At 32.5% G+C, this 20,039-nt stretch overlaps 1 protein-coding gene across 5 annotated transcripts in view; it reads left to right on the top strand.

Moving 5' to 3' along the window:
* EFR3A (EFR3 homolog A) overlaps positions 1 to 20,039 on the top strand; it is a 96,969-nt gene that overhangs the window by 55,352 nt on the left and 21,578 nt on the right. For all 5 annotated transcript variants that reach the window (XM_037728490.1, XM_037728493.1, XM_017500350.2 and 2 more), the window contains exons 8-18: positions 245 to 323; positions 3,244 to 3,379; positions 5,421 to 5,588; positions 7,813 to 7,927; positions 8,816 to 8,867; positions 10,617 to 10,789; positions 11,117 to 11,192; positions 15,804 to 15,965; positions 16,604 to 16,735; positions 17,862 to 17,929; positions 19,225 to 19,352. In XM_037728490.1, the coding sequence (XP_037584418.1) occupies positions 245 to 323; positions 3,244 to 3,379; positions 5,421 to 5,588; positions 7,813 to 7,927; positions 8,816 to 8,867; positions 10,617 to 10,789; positions 11,117 to 11,192; positions 15,804 to 15,965; positions 16,604 to 16,735; positions 17,862 to 17,929; positions 19,225 to 19,352 (1,289 nt within the window). The remainder of the gene's footprint in view (positions 1 to 244; positions 324 to 3,243; positions 3,380 to 5,420; positions 5,589 to 7,812; positions 7,928 to 8,815; positions 8,868 to 10,616; positions 10,790 to 11,116; positions 11,193 to 15,803; positions 15,966 to 16,603; positions 16,736 to 17,861; positions 17,930 to 19,224; positions 19,353 to 20,039) is intronic.

Raw genomic sequence — 20,039 nt, 5'->3', positions numbered from 1 at the left:
AAAAAAAAAAAAAAAAAAAAAAAAAAAAAAAAAAAAAAAAAAAAAAAAAAAAAAAAAAAAAAAAAAAAGAAATAGCTTTAATTGCAACATATGTTTCATGAAGTTCATTAAGAATTAAATTGAAGTCTTGCTTTTCTTTTAGGTAGTATTCTCACTTTAAACTTTTCCTATTGTTGAGGTTTCTAGAGGAAGAAAGCATAATAAAATAGGGAATTTTAAAGTAATTTTTTGTTGTTATTTGCAGGCATTTAGATCATCACAAACTGTGGGATCCCAATGAATTTGCAGTTCACTGCTTTAAAATTATAATGTATTCCATTCAGGTAAGGTTTGATTATTTACTATATTTATATAAGTAATTTTGGTTCTTTATAGATAAGCACATTATCTAACAGATGTGGAGAGCTATAGGATGTAAATCATTGCTCTTAATTTAGCTCTTTTGTCTCATTAATTTTCTTTTGCTACTTATTTTCTTATTTGCGAAGATGAAAAATAGATCTAATCAAAAGAACTAAATAATTCTATCATGGTTCCCTTCAGCACCAAGACCAACACAGACAAACTTCTTGACAGTCTCCTGTTGTTTTTTAGGGGTTCTGAATTGACACAGGGATTTCTGATCTGATAGCCTACCTTTCCTGTATGAGCCCTAAGCTTTGTATCTGGTCTCCATGTATACAACTGTCTAAATGAGTAGCTCTGGGCACTGAAGAGCTGAAGATTTGCCTGGAACTGCTGCTGGCCTCAGTGTGCACTCACCTTTCCAGGTGCTTGCCTTTTTGTGGAATTCAGATTAAGGGACTTTCCTTTCCTGCCACTTTATCTGGATATCAGAAAGTCTTATATATAGCTGACCTTTGAATAACCCAAGTTTCAACTGTGCAGGTTCACTTATAGTGTAGTTTTTTTTTTTTTTTTTTTTTAACAAAAGAAGGGAGATAAAAAATCTATTATTTGTTGAATTCAAAACCCCAAGTATATGGGGAGCTGATTTTTTCCATGCAAGGCCAACTGCAGAGGTGGATTTCGGGCCTTGTTTTTGGTACCATTGACTTGAGTATGTGCGATTTTGGTATGGAGTGGGGCTGAAGCCCATCCCCAAGTATATCAAGGGAAAGCTTTAGTCTAGTATTGTACTATTGTTTTATGACAGGGCTTGGCAATTTGGGAAAACATGTGTAATATTTCTGGAAATGGTAGTACATACCAGAATAGGAATTTCTGTTTAATACTATCATTGTACAATTAAAACTTTGGATAGTTTTGATTGTTTTAATTGCCATTTGCATAAAATTGGTATAAAGTACTTAGAAGAGTGCCTGCTTCTGGTCACTTCTGAATGAAATGCTCTTTTGTCATTACTGTTACGTTCAATGTTATAGTCATATATTAGCTCAGGAGTCACCAATTGAAAAGTGGTAATAATAACTAATGCATATTGAGCCTTTTTCATACAATAGATACAATTTGGGTGCTTTATATAAATTAACTGCTTTAATTGCCCCAAGAATCCTATGAATAATTTTTATTATTTAAATATTATAGATGAGGGAAACTGAGTTACAGGGAGATTAAATAATTTCTCTCTTAATCTGAGAGCTATTTAGCTATTAAATCGTAGGGCCAGAATTCGAAATTGGGCTAGTTTGACTACAGGGCTTATGTATTTAATCACCACTGTATTATGTTGCTTCGTAAAGTGATTCATCTGTTAACATTGCCTTAAATATCAGTGTAAGGGCAAATTTTGCCATAAGTAAATGAAACCTTAGCACACGTGACTTCAATATACTGTGTAACATCTTCTCACTTTCCTTCCTTTCACTCCATATTCTTGTAACACATGATATCATTATTGAGTTGTTCTTCATAAGCAGAATGAACACATACCCTGGTTTGCGTAGTATAGTCATACGTTATGTGTAATTATTAACAATACTTCCTTCACTCTCTGTGGTGTCCTCATTTGGACAGTAAATCAAATGGCTACCTTACCTATAAAGGCAGACTAATAATTGCACAAGTTCACATATCAGAAGCACGCAGCTTCCTGAGCAAGAAGTTAAGTTTCAGGTTGTGTGTATGTGTCTTCCTGCCTAACATTCTTCTATTTTAACATAGCTTTGAATGAAACAATGTAAAGATGAAAACACAAACTTAGTTTTTATTTTGGGTGGTTTTAAAAGTAGATGTGTGTTATGACAAAAATTTGAGAAATACCTAGAGATGAAATCTGTTTCTTGATAGAGAAGAAGGGGAATTTTTGCTTTTCAGCAGAGTAGCCATTATGCATAGGGCACCTCTTTCTTATCAAACCACACATTCCAAAGTAAAGAAAGGTAACCTACCTAAAAACAGGGCAGAGGTGGCCTGTCTGAAGACAAGTACAGACAGGGAGATTCAGAGCCACAGATGCTCTTGACAACTTCATGCAGGATAGTAGACCAGTCGTGACTCATGGGCATTTAAGTGTAGGTTTAAAAAACAAACAAACAAACAAAAAAACCTTGCTACTCTTCAAAAAAAAACGTATTCACAAGTTAAAAATAAACATTTTTCTGGCTATGCTTTTTTTGTTTTAGGTGCTAACATTCACTATAGTTGATCAAATTTGTTTATATGTAATAAAATTGCCTTTGTTACTTGCACATCTTTTGATATCTCCTTGATTTAAATTTTGTCAGCTACACATTGATAATATTTTCATTTTGACAGTAGCTCTTGATTAGATGAGTCTTTTGACTGTTTAGCATTGTTAGGTGTCCATATTAAATAGTATTTAGCTTGGGTAAGGGAAAAGTACTGTGAATGTCATAATTTATGTTTTTTACAAATTTTTGATCTGTTATAAAATTATAAGTATATAAATGACCTTTGTGAAATTACGGGAAAATGTAAAGGTAATAAAAATTTCTCATAAATTGCTTCCTCAGAGGTGGCCAGTGTTAATCCTTGTATACATAATTCTAATTTACTTTTTAAAAACTATTTTGAATTTTATTAAACAAAGTATTGTACAATATGCTTCTTTTCACTCAGAGTATCATAAATATCTTCCAGCATCTCTGTTTATTCTTCAAAAGAATGACTTTGTATTGTGGCTATATATTGTCTCATAATATGACTACCATTCCCTAATTGGACATTTATGTGTCAGGTGTTTTTTTTTTTGATTCTTATGAATTCTGCCAAGGTGCATGTGCTTGTTCATACATCTTTGTACTGTTTTGTCTCCTTTAGGCTCAGTATTCTCACCATGTGATTCAGGAGATTCTAGGACACCTTGATGCTCGTAAAAAAGATGCTCCCCGGGTTCGGGCAGGTATTATTCAGGTTCTGTTAGAGGCTGTCGCCATTGCTGCTAAAGGTTCCATAGGTGAGTGCCAATAAATAAAATAAAATAGTACATTAATCTAGTTCAAAGTATTCTTTCAGTAGTTATAACAGTGTATGCAAAACTCCTTAAGAATATTTCTACACCATTTTAGATGTACTATAAGTTTTTCTTGAAATTTGGGTTCATGCAATTATTTTCAGGCTTCTTTAGTGCACAGTTAAGTATTTTCCTCCCCGTCAATTCCTCCTCCCTTTTCTTCTTCTAATAAAGGTTTTTGAGTATGGATTACATACTGAACATTGGGAGAATGCAGATACAAGAAACTCATAGTGTACTTACGGTTAGACAGCTCCACGTAATACTGCAATATGTGACCGGCTTTGATAACATAGCGTAAAAAAGCCAGGGTTTAGAGAAGGGAGGGAAAATGGATTAGCACGAGCAAAATTCATGTGGCCCATTTTGGGTAGGATGTATAGTGCTAGTTTAGAAGTCAGAGAGCTGGCTTTAAAATTAGGTCATAACCAAATTGTGGACATCGTTCTTTAGCTGATTAATAGTCCTTAAAGATTTACTCTAATCTTCATGAGAAATGTGCTATAGGATAATTTTTCTGGCAGCAAAATAGGCACATTAGAAATAACAAGTTCCTGCCGTTGTTGTGTGCATGAGGGAAAGAACTTGCCCTTGCATGGGAGCAGTAGGAATGACAATGTCAAGTTGACAGGATTTGATCATGGGGTAATGATAAGAGGAGATAGTTCAAAAATTACAATATTTTACCTACATGTAACTACGAAAATGGAATAGTCTGTATTAGAAGTACAGAAGTTTGAAGGGAAATCTGGTTATGGTTTCTTTGCTTGAAAATCAAAGTAGAAATATATTATCTAATAAAATAGTCATCCCTCAGTATCTGCAGGGGATTGGTTTGAGAACCCTTGAGAATACCTAACTCTGTGGGTGCTCAAGTCCCGTATATAAAATGGCGTAGTGTTTACATATAACCAATGCACACCCTCCCGTATACTTCACATCATCTTTAGATTACTTAAAATACCTAATGCAGTGTAAATGCTATGTGAATAGTTGTTATACTGTATTGCTTTTTTATTTGTGTTATTTTTTTTATCCTGGGTCCCCCCCCCTGTATATTTTCAACCCATAGTTAGTTGAACCTGTGAATCTAGAATTGCAGATATGGAGGACCAACTGTATTCTTTTGTTCTTTTCTTGTCAAATAAAGGTGGGCATTTTGGATATGAATTTTCGATTTTATCTTGTAACTTATCTCAAGGAGTTAAAACAGGTTATTTAATTGGAAAGTTATTTAATTGGAAACATGAAATGAAACAATATGATACATTGAATCGTCACATTGATTAATGTCCACTAACTACTAAGTGTGTTAGGTACTATGTGCTAGGCTCTATATATTTGAAGAGGCATTTAAACATGACTACCTTTCCTAAAGAAACTTGAATCAAGAGTAAAAGGCAGAAATGAAACCCTCTAATTAAAATAAGGTAGACAGAAGCAGTGAGAGAAACACATGCAGAAAATTTATAGAACAAAATGCAGAAAACAAATGCACAGTTAACCTGAATCTAATAAATTCGGTAGTTTGTCTCAATTGAAGCATATATCTCCCTTCTTCAGTCTCAAAAGATGCAAAATAAATATTTGATGCTTCTGTGAGCTATATTATATGATTTTGTGGATTTGTACCCAGCAAGTAAGTTAAATATTGTCCTAGTACACATTATTGTGACCAGATAAGAATAAATAGGCAGAAAGTTTTTGGTAATTCTTATATGCATGTACACATTTTGTAAGGGTGGAATCAGAGATTCAAACGGCAAGTTGCTCATAAATGCCCAGTAAAATTTGTTGGTATAATAAAGGGGCTTGCTTAATTATTTCTTACTTACTCTTTTTTTAAAAAATGAAATAGTTTATAAATTATGGACTTTTGACTACTTAGAAAATTACAAAAAAAATCTGTGGAGAAATAAGATAATTGACTTTGAATATGCAATACTAGAAACATGTATTTTCTCACATAAGTGATCCTTTATAGGTCCAACAGTGCTGGAAGTCTTCAATACCCTTTTGAAGCATCTGCGTCTCAGTGTTGAATTTGAAGCAGATGATTTACAGGGGGGATCTGTAGGCAGTGCCAACTTAAACACAAGTTCCAAAGACAATGATGAGAAGATTGTACAGAATGCTATCATCCAAACAATAGGTGAGTGCATTTCACTTTTCAAAACTATCATGTAAAGCAATGATTTAAAAAGCTCTCACATAAGGTCCTGGACTATTGCATTTGTCAAAGATGAATCATAGCTTAAACTTCTGAAAACTTTATTTTCTGAAAATAAGCAAGCATGAGAATGTAAGAACACTATGTTGTCCCATTAAATCTGCAGAACACAAATTCATCTATTATTAACATTTTATGCCATTTACTTTTTCATTTGCTTTTACTCTTTCCTGCATCTCTTTCTCCCTTCTTTCTCTTCCTGTTTCTTTATGTGTGTATGTCTTTGTGTGTGTATGTATATGTAAGAATAAACACAAACACATGTATTTTTTTTATAAACCACAAGATACAGAAAGTTGCACACATCATGGCCTTTTACCACTAAATACTTCAATGTATTTTTCCAAAGAATAAATGTATGTTTTAATATAACCCAAGTAAAATTGTCAACATCACTAAATTTAATATTGATCCAGTACTTGAATCAGCCTTTCATATTTCAGTTTTATTAGGTGACCCAGTAATGTCCTATACTGACTTTTTTCCTTGGGTCCAAGATTCAGTCTAGGATCATATATTGAGTTTAGTTGTAATATTTCTTTAGGTCCATTAGGGAGGAATGTTTCCATTATGACATGGACATTTCTTATGAGTAAAGTCCCCCTCCCACTTTTTTTAAAATAGAAAGTACCTTATTTGGTTTTGTTTGGTGTTTCCTTGTGATTAAATTCAAGTTAAATATTCCTGGCTAGAATACTACATATGTGATATGTTATTCTCAGATTAGCACATTCAAAGGTACACGCTGTAACTTATCCTTCAAGTATAAGCAACATTATACTTGGTTAGTGACTGTAGTTAGATGCTGCAGTAAAGACAAGTGCAGACTACTTTATGTCCTTGTGGTAATAACTAATTTGTTTGGGACAGAAAGTCAGTGTCCACTTTTGTGCAAGACTAGGAATGTATCTAGTTGGGTGCTTGAAAAGCTAAAGTAGCTTGTATGGAAGAAGTATGGAATAATAATAGCCTAGACTTTGGAAATAAATAACCCTTACCTCAAGCCCTAATGTTAGCTCTCTAATTTTTTGGTAAGAGTTCTTCTCTTAATGTCATTTCTACAAGAGGAAACTGAGACAAAAAATAGAACCTAGACTCATAAGGTTGTTTTGAGGATCCAAGTACAAAATAGTTTCTTATTCCATAAATATGTATTCGGCAAGTGTTAACTAGAATAATGTACTTTATGGAGATGGAGCCATGTTAAAGTTATGAGATTTTTGACTGCTAAAGTACATGATTGTTGGAAATGACTTTTACCCCTAGGTCCAATCGAAATAATGACTAGAACAGTTTGAGTTTGTATAAACAGACCATTAGCTCCAGTAATAGAAGCTGAACAGTTACATTGAAAAGTCAGCTTATTCTTAAAAAATACTAAAAATGCAGAAAGTTTCTGTAATGACTGCACTGAACTTTAAGAAACGAACATAACAGCCATGATTTGATAGTGTGTTCCAATCCTTCTAAGAAATAAAAAACTTTTAAAGTGTTAGTAAATGATAATTAAATTTTATAAATCTTTTGTGACCAGGAAGTAAGTATCAGAAGCTACAGCAGATAAATTTAAAATATTCTCAGAAACTAGACTGGATAAGAAAAATGACAAGTTATTTACTTATTTTTTACATCAGTTGAATTACGTATGTTGAATTTACAGGGGTAATCTATAAACTTGGCTTACTATAATGACACTCAAATATTTGAGCAATCCTGGAAAACCAGAATAGTGACCTAATTATTGACTTCTTTACTAGACAACGTGTAGCTAAAGTACCAGAACAATAATTTAGGCAAAATGTATGAACCATAGTTTCATCAGAAATACTACCAAAGTATTTTCCCCTTTTTAAAACTCCAGTCAACTCAAGTCAGTGCTGATTTGTCACTGTTATAACTATGTAAAAAAGACTTTGATATATTTATTATTTTATCTATCAGTCCATTATACTACACAGCTTATATGGTACATAACTAAATGATTTTGGACACATGAAACTGTAATATCCTTTAATGTTACATGCAGCTTAAAGACTTGCCAGTGATTGTTTTACCACATTTTGAAAGCTTTGGCTAAAAATAATTTTGTATTATATGGAAAAGTAGACTTTTTCAGTTTCTAAAATTTATCCTAATACTCCCATAGGATTTTTTGGAAGTAACCTGCCAGATTATCAGAGGTCAGAAATCATGATGTTCATTATGGGGAAAGTACCTGTTTTTGGAACATCTACCCATACTTTGGATATCAGTCAACTAGGGTATGTTTTCAGACTGCAAATTTGAACTTAATCTTGGGTTACATTTTATCCTAAAGAAATCCAGAAAATGTTAAAAGTTTTGTTTTTTAAAATCAGTAATAAAATTCCTATGGAAAGCAGTTAGTATTATTATGACAGTAGATTGCTAAGCAATTGAATCAGCATTTTTATGCCTTTAGAATTATTTTCACCTTATAAATTCTCAGAGTTTCCATCTTTAAAAATTGTATTTGTTTGGCCTGGACGTTGTGTGTGTGCATACATATTTAGGGTGAAGCTTCAAGTTTTCTGTATAAATTTTAAAAATTAATATGTCAGGAATATTGGCTTATTACTAGAAATTTAGAACTGAAAGTGATAAAGATTATGTGCCCTGACCCCCTTATTTTATACATTTAATTTGATTTTATAACATGCTAAAATTTTTGTTTGTGAATGTTTTTGTTTTGTTAATTTAATAAGGAAGTAATAGTATCTTATTCAGCTTACATTTCTTTGACCATTTATTTTTTTAAAATTGTTCTTTCCTGTTTATTCATATTTGTTAAAGAGAGATACTCATCAATTATGTTTATAGTAATTATTTTCTCTCATTTAAGGTGTCTTAATTTGGGTTGTTTAGTTGTCTGTGTATATGATTTAATTTTCTTGTCATCACACACATAGGACTATTTGAGAGCCAATAACACATTTTTTGTTTATATATTTAATTTTTTTAATTCACATGAAATTTACTTTGACATGTAAAGTGAGCCGTGACTTAAATTGTTATAAAAAATGAAGCCTACTTAGCTAGTAAGAATAGAATTTTAAAATCCAATAATTGAAGTAAATGAAGTAATATAAATGCTAATTAGTATAATAATTCCAGCCTTTTGTATATTTTAGGGATTTGGGAACCAGGAGGATTCAGATAATGTTGTTGAGATCTTTGCTTATGGTAAGGCATTTAAGACAAATAAAGGAAATACTTAACCTTAAATTACTGAAAAGAGTAATTGAATAGCTTTCTTTTCTTAATTAAGTTACTGTTTATGGTTAATATTTTATTATGTTCTTCATTTTAAAATTAGCCTATATTTTTTACTGATTGTTCCTCATTTTTCCTGTCATTTAGTTTGATCATCATAATGATGAAACATAGAGAGGGCAGAAACTATTGCTGTCTTGTAGATGAAAATATCTGGGCTCAGAGACTGTGAGTGGAAGGAGTTGATGAGGTCCACCAAAGTCGCTGGGTGAAAAAATAGAACTCAGACTTGAAATCCAAAGCTCTTTCAACATATGCTATTTCTCTCTCATACTTACCAAACAATCACTTCTGATTGGAAAAAATAATTTATTAAAATTAATAGTTGCCATTTAAAATTTGAAGTGGCTATAAATAGCTGAAAAGAAAAGGTAAACCCAGAATGAAAGGTCCTCTGGTATTTTCTAGTAATTGTACTCATATTTGATTCAAGTGCTCCTAGCATATATGTGTCCTTTTCAAATCAGTATCTTTCAGATTTATCCTAGAAATGTTTACATGATCTCATTTTTTTAAATGGGCTATCTCAGACCTAAGTGCAGAAATACCTTGTGTGGTTTTATTTTTAATTCTGTTTAATTCTGTTTATGGTGCTTGTCATATAGAAGTTTTGAATTCTAACATAGCCAAATTTATGAGCTTTTTTTTCTGTGTGTTTTGTACTTTTCATTTGTATCTTATATAAGAACTCTATGCCTCCTCTGATGATATAAACACATTTGTTTATATTTTCTTACAGCAGTTTTAAAATTTTAGCCCTCTACATTTAGAATTTTAATCTGAAGTTTATGTTTATATGTGGTATGAAGCATAGATTTTCCTGGATGAGTTGACATTTGTCCCACCAGCTTCCCAGCTGACTTATAAAACTACCTCCATCCTGTAATAAATACCCAAATATAAATGTTAAATATTTCATGTATATTTATAATCCTGGAAATATGTTGAAATCTTCCACCTGTAATTTAATTTTATCATTTAAGCCTTTATTTATATTAAACAAATTCCCTAAATAAATTATTTTGTCTTGCCATCCTGATTATACCACATAGTCAACTGAATGAATATCTATATGATATGCTTAAAATGTTTAATAGCATTTAAGTATATTCTCTTTAAAAGTTTTAAATTTTGAAGATACTGATATACTTGTAAATGTCAAATCAAGTAACTAACAAAGTACAGCTTTCCAAAATGAAAATGTGTTCCTATTAACTAACTGCTTAATTTAACATGAAAGAATAATTTACAAACTTAAATTTAAAATTTGCAGGACTTACTTTTAATTTGCCACTTAAGTTCCTTATATCTGTTTTGTACTAACCTTAACCTCTCTGAGCCTCAGTTTCTCCTTATAAATGGAGATTCACTAGTATCTACCTTACAGAGGATGGTGAGGACAAAGTTAATACATATGCAGTGCTTAGAATCATGCCTAGCACATGGTAAATGTATGCTACTATTAACTTTATTCTCCTTATGAATGATGTTTTTGTAAATTCAGTATAACCTTCATTACTTTGCACATTTCCTTTATGTACTTTCTTCAGGCTTCTGTCCATACTTTCTTTCCTAAGTTTATGGTACTTATAAAACAATATGAGAATTTTACAAAAAAAAGGACTTATGACAAAAGGTTATTTTCTTCCCAATAATCAGGTAACCTCTGGATACAAAGCAAAGACGATTGTTACTGCATTGCCGGGGTCTTTCCTGGATCCTTTGTTATCACCATCTCTCATGGAAGACTATGAACTGAGACAGTTGGTCTTGGAAGTAATGCATAATCTCATGGATCGCCATGATAATAGGGCAAAGCTTCGAGGTATCAGGTAATATGCCATTTTGAAATGGCTCTAATAATAGTGTTTTTATATTGGTAAATTTGTATATTTAAGTATTGTGATTTTAACAAATTTAGCATGTTTAGGTTTTATTAACCCAGAGTTTTATTTAATTGGTATTGAGATAATTTAATCATTAATATATATTAAGATAGCAAATGTTTGGAGGTCATATATGTACTCTTCAGAAGCAATTCAATAGGCATTACATACAGGCTTATCAAACTCCTAAGTATAAATATAATTTTCCATGTAAGATGTAATATTGTAAATAAATGTGCTATTCATTAAAAATGATATGTTGGTTGTCTCTAGAATAATACCAGATGTAGCCGACCTAAAGATAAAAAGAGAAAAAATCTGTAGACAAGACACAAGCTTCATGAAAAAGGTAAGACATCTTCTAAAATAAATAAATAAATGCCTAGTGTAAATTACAACCATTTGAATTGTTAGGTGGTTTCATATTGATCTGTAACCTTGAAATGAAGCCATATAATTTTGAATTTGAAAGACCTCAAGGTGCCATCCTCAGCCTCTCTCAAGTATAACATTCCTGGCACTGTCTCCTCCAGCCTGTGTTTAAACATTGTATTGTTGGACTGCTGTAGCAGTTCTAAATTTCTTCTCTGACTAAAATGTCTTCCTGTAATTTTTGCCCTGGCAATCCACTCCCACCAAAACACACATACTGATTCCTCTTTTAGTGGCTCTTTTATAGACAGCTTCAGGTTTCTGAAAATAGCTATCACTATCAAATAAATTAACTATGCTGAATATTTACTGTGTATTAGGCATTGTTTTCTACACTGTTTGGGATATAAAGATGAGTTGGGTAGGATCTCTGCCCCTGATAGTGGTTCTAGCTGGATTTTCATGATGTTAATTTAAATTCTGTAGGTCTACTGGAAAATGACTGAAATCAGAAAATTAAATTTATGGTTATTTGCATATTGAGTAAACTTTTCTGTGCAGTTATTATTAGTCCAAAGCTTGGGAATGTAGTATTTGCCAGACACTGAGTCAGCATTGGAAGATACAATAACCATGACACTACCAACTGCCCTAATAGGGAATACAGTATTGCGGGCTAAGGGAGTCTGTTTTTAGAGGTGCAAGGAACAGGAGACAGAGCCCCACAGGAAATTAGGTGCAGAGACCTGTAATCTGTGTTCTATTTTGCCTCTTTACTAGACCAGGTTCTCTCCCTGACACCATCTTTAATGTTGCTGTCTCTACCATTACTGTCGATTGGTGTGATTCAAGTTAACTCCATTTTAAAACTTCATTTGAAAAAAATAATTTACAAAATATCACTCTTCCTAAATTAATATGATTCCTTGAATAAAATAATTATTTAAGTTAGGCTGCACTGTGTATCAAAAAACTGGTTAATAAATAGGACAGATATATACTTCTCAATTTTTTTATTTCTTTATATCACCTTATTAATGAAAGAAGTTATTCTACATAACTGAGGAACTTTAAACAATTTTTTAAAATATTTTTAATTGACAAATTATAATTACATTTATGGGATACAATGTGATCTTTTGATTGTATGTATATAATATAGAAAGTTTAAATTGAGCTAATTAACATATCCATCTTCTTGCTTACCTATCTTTTTAATGGTGACATATTTGAAATGTACTCTCAGTTATTTTGAAATATACAATACACTAATATTGACTATAGTCACCCTGCTGTGCAATAAATAGATCTCAGAACTTAACAACTCCTCCCATCTGTCTGAAACCTTGTAACCTTTCATCAACAATCTCTTCATTCCCTCCTCCTTGCCCTCAGTCCCCACCTCTTGTTAACCACCATTCTCTACTTCTGTGAGTTCAACTTTTTTAGATTCTACCTGTAAGTGAGATTATGCAGTATTTCTTTCTGTGACTGACTTGTTTGACTTAGCGTAACATCCTCCAGGTTCATCCATATTGTCACAAATGAAAGAATTTTCTTCTAGCGAAAGGCTGAATAGTATTCCATCGTATATATATGCCACATTTTCTTTATCCATTCATCTGTTGATGGACACAGGCTGATTCCATACTGAGGAATTTTTAATCATTACTAATAGGATGAATTTTGAAAACTCAATTGATTACTGATTTTTGAGTTTTTGACTTTATGCAATTAAACAGTCATGAACATTCAGACTGGATATCATTTTATCTGTTATGAGTTATAGAAATAATACTTCTGTGGTTAATTTTGCTAGTCAACCAATTTGAAAGGCTGTAATTTAGTGGCAAGATTACTGTTATTTCATGTTACATTTTGAATCCTTAAACTGTTCTCTGAATTAGTTATCCCTGTTTTATAATTTAAAATAAACTTTCCTAGCTAAGCATTTGTTATCATTAATGTAAACCATTCCTTTTTGGGTTTTTCTCTTTAGAAGCAATGCGTTCACATTTTTTTCCTTTGTCAGAATTTTTATTTTTATAACTTGACCCTATTTTGCATTTACCTTCCAATTTGTTTTATCAGTAAAAATGTTTGATTTTTCATATGAAACCTTAACTAGCAACTCAGGGAGGTTTCTGCAAAGACCTAAAGAAAAAAAAATTGGGTTTTGTAGCCACAGGATGATGGATTGCCCGTTAGTTAAGAGAATCCTAGTTTAGCATAGACAGTGTATGTTCAATGTTAACATTGTGTGTTCAGGCAACTGTGTCTTAGATTACTACCCAGCCTAAAACTGTTCCATTTGAATTTTGTAGGGACATCTTATATATGGAGTCTGTTTGAAAAACAGTTTCAAATGCTGGAATATTGGGAGGTATCACTTCACCTGTAATTTCCTCGTGAAGCGTATTCTTCCAGAGATAACAGTTGCCACCACTGAGTCTACAATTCAGTTCATAGTTTCTCTCCATGTGAAAGAGCTCGTTAATGTTTCACCAAATCAAGGAATTATGTAGAAAAAAAGTACTTTTTATTATGAAATATACTGGAATTATTACTTTAATTATTTTAAGGTGAACAACAGTATAACCAAAAGTGTCCCACCTGTTCTGTCCTATTCGTAAGCCCACCCTCTCCCCTACAAGTAATCACTATCACTGGTCTGACTTGGATGGAAATTGACTCTTATGGACTTTTTTTTTTTTTTTAACAGTTTTATAACCTAAATATACCTTAAATCCGTAAACTCTGCTATATTCTTTAGTTTTGCCAGTTTTTTGTAATTCGGGTGAAAGGAACCATACATTGCGTATTCTTTGATGTTTAGTTTTTTTAAATTCAGCTCTATTTTGGTAAAATTCATCTGTGTGTGGCTTTATTAGTATTCCATTATCTGAATATACCACAAGTTTTGTTTTGTTGGCAGACATTTGAGTCGTTTCCAGTTAGTGAGTGTTATGAATAGTGCTACTATAAACATACTTTTACATGTGTTGTGCTGTATATAACTCCCATTTCTCCAAGGCCTGTAAGAGAGGAATTGCTGAGTAATAGGTTATGTATTCTTCAAATTCACTAGATAATGCCATACCAATTTGTAAAGTCATTTGTATTTTTACATTACATATTACAGATTTTTTTATTTTATCTAATATGGTGGGTATGTAGTAGGTAATTTTTAAAAACAAATTTGAATTACTTAACCTGAAGTCTAAATTCTCACATATGGAAGCACCACTTTAATGTTTGTTAATGTTTAGCAACCATAGAATTCAGGAATATTCTTAGGTTTTGAGAGGACCGAATACATGAAGTTTTTTTTCCCACCCAAGTATAGAAACCATCTGTGTGTGTGTGAGAGAGCAGGAGAGACAAACTCTAGATTCAGAAAGGTGGAAGCCAAAATTACAACTTCAGAAATAAAGGAATCTGGTGGGTAGCTTTATATCTGTAGCCAAAGAAAACCTTACTAACACTATACAACAGATTTAAACAGACTTACACAGTCACTGTCACAGCTGGAGAACTATACGTCAGATACAGAACAGAGCAGAATGCATACTTGTTACAGACAAACTGGCTTCAGAAGAGTCTGTGCTCTTCTTGCCCAGCTTCTTCTCCTAAAATGATCAGAAGAACCTTCTGAGAAATAGGCATGAAATATTAAGCCTAAAGTCTCTCCGCATGGGAAAAATGAGTGTTCTTAACCCTGGCTGCATATTATAACCAGATGGGGAGCTTTATGCTCGAACAATACTGATGCTTGTGCTTTGCCACTGACCAGTTACATCATATTAGAGGAGGGTGGACAGTGTGAGAAGTGGGGAGGGCAAGAGCATGGTGATCATTCCAGTTGTCCAGTGATTCCAGTGGACAGTTACAGCTGAGAGCTAATTGAGTTAATGTCACCATTGTGACTGGAAATGGCATTGCACTTATACTCAGGAATGCTTTCCTATCTAGAAAAGGCTTTAATAATCTTTATTAACATACTCAGATCAGCCTAGTTTAGGGGGAAACCTCTATGCAATACCAGGGGAATTTCTGTTAATAAGCTTTAGACTCACCTTCAGAGACTCCATGCCAAAATATAACAGAACCTGCAGATGCTGTTCTCTGAACAGCTAACCCACAGCACAAGGATTGTTCCCCAGTCAAGAGAGCCTGGGTGCATTTCCTCTCAGCACAGTATTCTTTGCAATTGCTGAGGCTTTATTGCTAAAGTATCTCCCAGGACTCTGCCATCCATTTCACTTTTTTTCTCAAGTCAATCTATAATTTGCTTTTGTTTTTTCAAATTACTGTTAAAAAACATTTTCATTGTTAGCACAGGAACTATTTTTTACTTGTTATTTTTATTTAAGGTTTGTCTTCAATTCTAACATTGGTTTATAGTTGTATATTAGCATATTGATTGATGTTAGTCATTGGAATTTGACCATCTGATCATCAACTTAAATTTCGTTTTCATGTTAAGCTATATAATAATATAGCTACGTTGTAAAAGTGTATGCATGTGAACTCTGTCTTTTCTATATTTTAAGCAAAATTACCTTTTTCCTCTGTCTTTTCTCCTCAGAATGGGCAACAGCTATATCGTCACATATATTTGGGTTGTAAAGAGGAAGACAATGTTCAAAAAAACTATGAACTACTTTATACTTCTCTTGCTCTTATAACTATTGAACTTGCTAATGAAGAAGTAGTTATTGATCTCATTCGATTGGCCATTGCTTTACAGGTATGCTTTCATAACCGTTCACTGCAGAAAACATTTTTTTGTAAAGCAGACACCATCTTTGAAGTGTTGTCTTTATCTAAGGACTTGAATTTTAGAAGGGAGGTATCTACTTCTTAATCTAAAATATACAACACTATGATCACATTCTTCATTGATTCTTTTTACATATGTTGAATGAGCATCAGCTTGTATGCTAAATATCCTTCAAGGCCGTAGGTATACTGTGATGAAGAAGAAAAACCAGTTTCTGTACCCTCATTTCCTAGTGTGGAAGATAATCATAGCCTAGTGGGGAAGATAGTCATTAAATAAGAATTACATCTAGGCAGTTGTTTAATTAGGGTTGCGTAAGTGTTATGTAATAGAAGGACGGTATGCAGTGGCTGTATATGCATATGTGTGTGTATATATATGAGAACAAGAAAGGTTTCCTAAGGAAGAGAGTTTAAGTTGAAAAATTTAACACTCTTGTAAATAAACATTTATTTTCCTTTCAGAATTCTTTTAGAAAATAATTTCTGATAAAGTGGCATTTTTGTTAGCATTCCAGACCACCTGCAGTTTTCCAGTATAATCAGAGAAAATGCTGGTAGAGCATAAGAACTTGATCTCTCTAATGTGTTTGTTTCTTATTAAAGGACAGTGCAATTATCAATGAGGATAATTTGCCAATGTTCCATCGTTGTGGGATCATGGCACTAGTTGCAGCATATCTCAACTTTGTCAGTCAGATGATAGCTGTCCCTGCATTTTGCCAGCATGTTAGCAAGGTAATGTATTTAGAAAAGTCCTTAAACTTGAATTTTGTACAACATGGCTAATTTTATTCCAATGATGATTATTTTTAACTTTGGTGATTATCAAATTAAGATAATTCTATAAAAATATTCAGCCAGTAAATTGAAACTACAGCTAAAACTGAGCTACTGTTTTTATATTTTCTTAGATGCCTGTTTTTTTATTAGAATTTTTTAATGTAGTGGTTGAATGGAATGTATGGTTTTCTTCTAGAATACCTCATGTGATTCGTTCTATGACGTTTTTTCCTTTGAGCCATTGTGAATCTTAGTATCTAAAGTTTCTTAAATTATACTCTTTTGTTGTCATTTTTTCTAAACTACTTGAGGCAGATCTCAAAAGTTGAATAACGAATGTGTGTCTCAGAGAATTGTTCTATGTCTTTCAAATATATTTAGTTTTCTTCAGCGGCAACTCTTAAATCGTGATTTGCCTGACTTAATAAACATTTCAAAGCCCCTAACTTACCTAGCAGAAAAAGCCCACCTTTAAAGACATTTGTAAGAGAGAACTTTATTTTTCTTAAATTGAAAGCACATCATTTAGTCCTTACTAAAATGTAGGCTTTTAGTGTAGTCTAAGAAACAAACTCACCCATTCATTAATCAAACATTTGAGTGAATATTTGATGCCCATCACTAAAGAAATAAATACTGCAAAAGCAGACTACCTCTTTGCTCACAGTTCATTGGAGGAGCCAGACCACACAAGTGCCTTGACACCTTCTACACAGGTTGCAAAGGTAATGCAGCAGGTGGAGGATGGTGATTTGTAAAGCGATTTCCAAAATAGTGCATTTGAGAAAATAGATATTCTTGCTTTATCATACTAGGCTTAATCAAATGTAATGTGTCATCATTTTTTGCTTTATATATTATTTTATTGTCACAGTTTTATCTGCTGATTTTAAAATTAATAGATGTGAAAACAAAATAAACTTTATATTTAGGCTGTAAACTTACCTTAAATTCAAAAGCAGCGTGATGCTATTTCTTATAAATGTTCAAAGTTTATTGTTTTTAAGCTGTTTTACAAAGTTTTTATATCAGGGTCCTGAGGGGTGGAGCTTTTGATTTTTATTTTTGAATATTTTTTCAGGTTATTGAAATTCGAACTATGGAAGCTCCTTATTTTCTACCAGAGCATATCTTCAGAGATAAGTGCATGTATGTTAATTCTTTACATTTTAAGGATGCAGTACTTATGTCATAAACCAATCAATAATAATTATAAAGGAGTAAACTATTGTAATAATTCCTGGTGCTTTACGATAATCTTCATTTTGTGTCTGTCATTTAATTCATTTAATTATTTCCTTTGTTATAAAAAGCCTTGCACACTGTGGATGTAGACTCATGCACAACATAGAGTCAATCTTGAAAAAATTTTTTAAGAATAAGAAGACTTGGCAGGGCACAGTGGCTCACGCCTGTCATCCTAGCACTTTGGGAGGCTGAGGCAGGTGGATCACCTGAGATCAGGAGTTTGACACCAGCCTGGCCAACATGGCGACACCTCATCTCTACTAAAAGAAATACAAAAATTAGCTGGACATGGTGACACACACCTATAATTCCAGCTATTCGGGAGGCTGAGACTGGAGAATCACTTGACCACGAGAGGTGGAGGTTGCAGTGAGCCAAGATCACGCCACTACACTGTAGCCTGGGTGACAGAACAAGACATCTCAAAAAAAAAAAAAAAAAAAGGGATAAGAAAACTTAGCCCACTTTTTAAAAAAATGTGGGATAGGTCTCTTAAATATAGCATATTTTATGTTCTCATATGTAAATGATCAAACCTTTAAGAGAGTACAGTATCCTATTGTAGACTTTCAGTAATAGGTAAAAATACTCATAATATGGTAGAAGAAAGAATGTATTGGGGAAAAATCAATGATATTTGCTGCATTATTCCTTATTCTCTAAAGAAAAGTATATATATGAATAATACTTTATTTGAACTTTAGCGCTGTAAAAGCAGTTTGTATTGAAAGCATCATGGTAAGATAATATCAAGCAGTTTGAAAGGAAAGTGAAACTTAGTGTGAGTGGCCAAGTACTTCCTAACACTTAGCTGGCTGATGTGGTTTTCATTAACAATCAGTGGCCTACATTTTTCAGTACAGTTTTTAATTAACATGACAATAAAAGCTATATTTAGTGTTCTTTGTGAGTTAAGGAGTGGAGATCAACAGAGTAATATAAGGCTGAATTCGCTATTGAAATGTTACTGGGAGAAGCAGCACTGCAGAATGGTTAACATATGGGACCACATACTATGTGTTTTTAGAGTCAAGTTCATTCGTTGCCTAAAATATACTGATTTTTCTCTTACTGACTACAGTTTATGTTGTGTTTATATTTAGAATATTGAGGTTTTTGCTCTGCAGTGTTTCGCATAGTAACTTATTTTTGCTCAATAAAATGCTGAATGATTGTTGTTTTGATGAATTTGTCAGGCTTCCAAAATCTTTAGAGAAGCATGAGAAAGATTTGTACTTTCTGACCAACAAGATTGCAGAGTCACTAGGTGGAAGTGGATATAGTGTTGAGAGATTGTCAGTACCATATGTACCACAAGTAACAGGTAAGAGGAGGATAATTAGAACTCTCACTCCGGCGACTGCTTATGTTATAGTAATTTTTTTTGTTACCCAATTAGCAGTAAAAATTAATTCTGATGTGTGTACTTACTATAGCCCAGCGATTTTCAAATGCTTAAGAGTATTTACTTCTGTTTTTAAATTTTGCTATTGAAAACTTTAGAAAATATCTAAGGACATAGATAGGATTTTACCATAAGCAAATCAAGTTTTTGAATATTTATTGTTATAATACGTAATATATTATTTTATTTAGTATTATAAAGTGAGATCTTTTCTTATTAAATGATACTCTACTTAAGTCATGGCAATTGGTGAAAATTGTTTAATGATATGTGATTATTGAGCTTAATGAAGCAGGCAACTTTTGCTATTTGAGTACAGAAATTGTTATACAATTTTGTTATGCAAAGAAAACTGCAAACTTTTTGAGTTAGGGATTTCTTTTTCTCTGTGAACTATATATTTCCTTCTATTTTTTCATTGCCTGAAATAATTCTGTTTGAAGGCAAAATAGCATAGTGTCTTGTATTCAATTTTTACTTTAAAAACTAAAATCAAAGAATTTGTATCTTCTCTCATTTTCATGTGATGACTATATAAATATTAAATTTGGTAAGTGAATTAGTTCTTTCTTTGGGGAAATCTCTGTTCTACAAGAGAACCATTTG

The sequence above is a fragment of the Cebus imitator genome, unplaced genomic scaffold (genome assembly GCF_001604975.1).
Source record: "Cebus imitator isolate Cc_AM_T3 unplaced genomic scaffold, Cebus_imitator-1.0 Scaffold13, whole genome shotgun sequence".
NCBI classification, from domain to species: domain Eukaryota; kingdom Metazoa; phylum Chordata; class Mammalia; order Primates; family Cebidae; genus Cebus; species Cebus imitator.
Note: the sequence above shows the minus strand (reverse complement) of the source record. Positions and strands in the feature narration are given on the sequence as shown.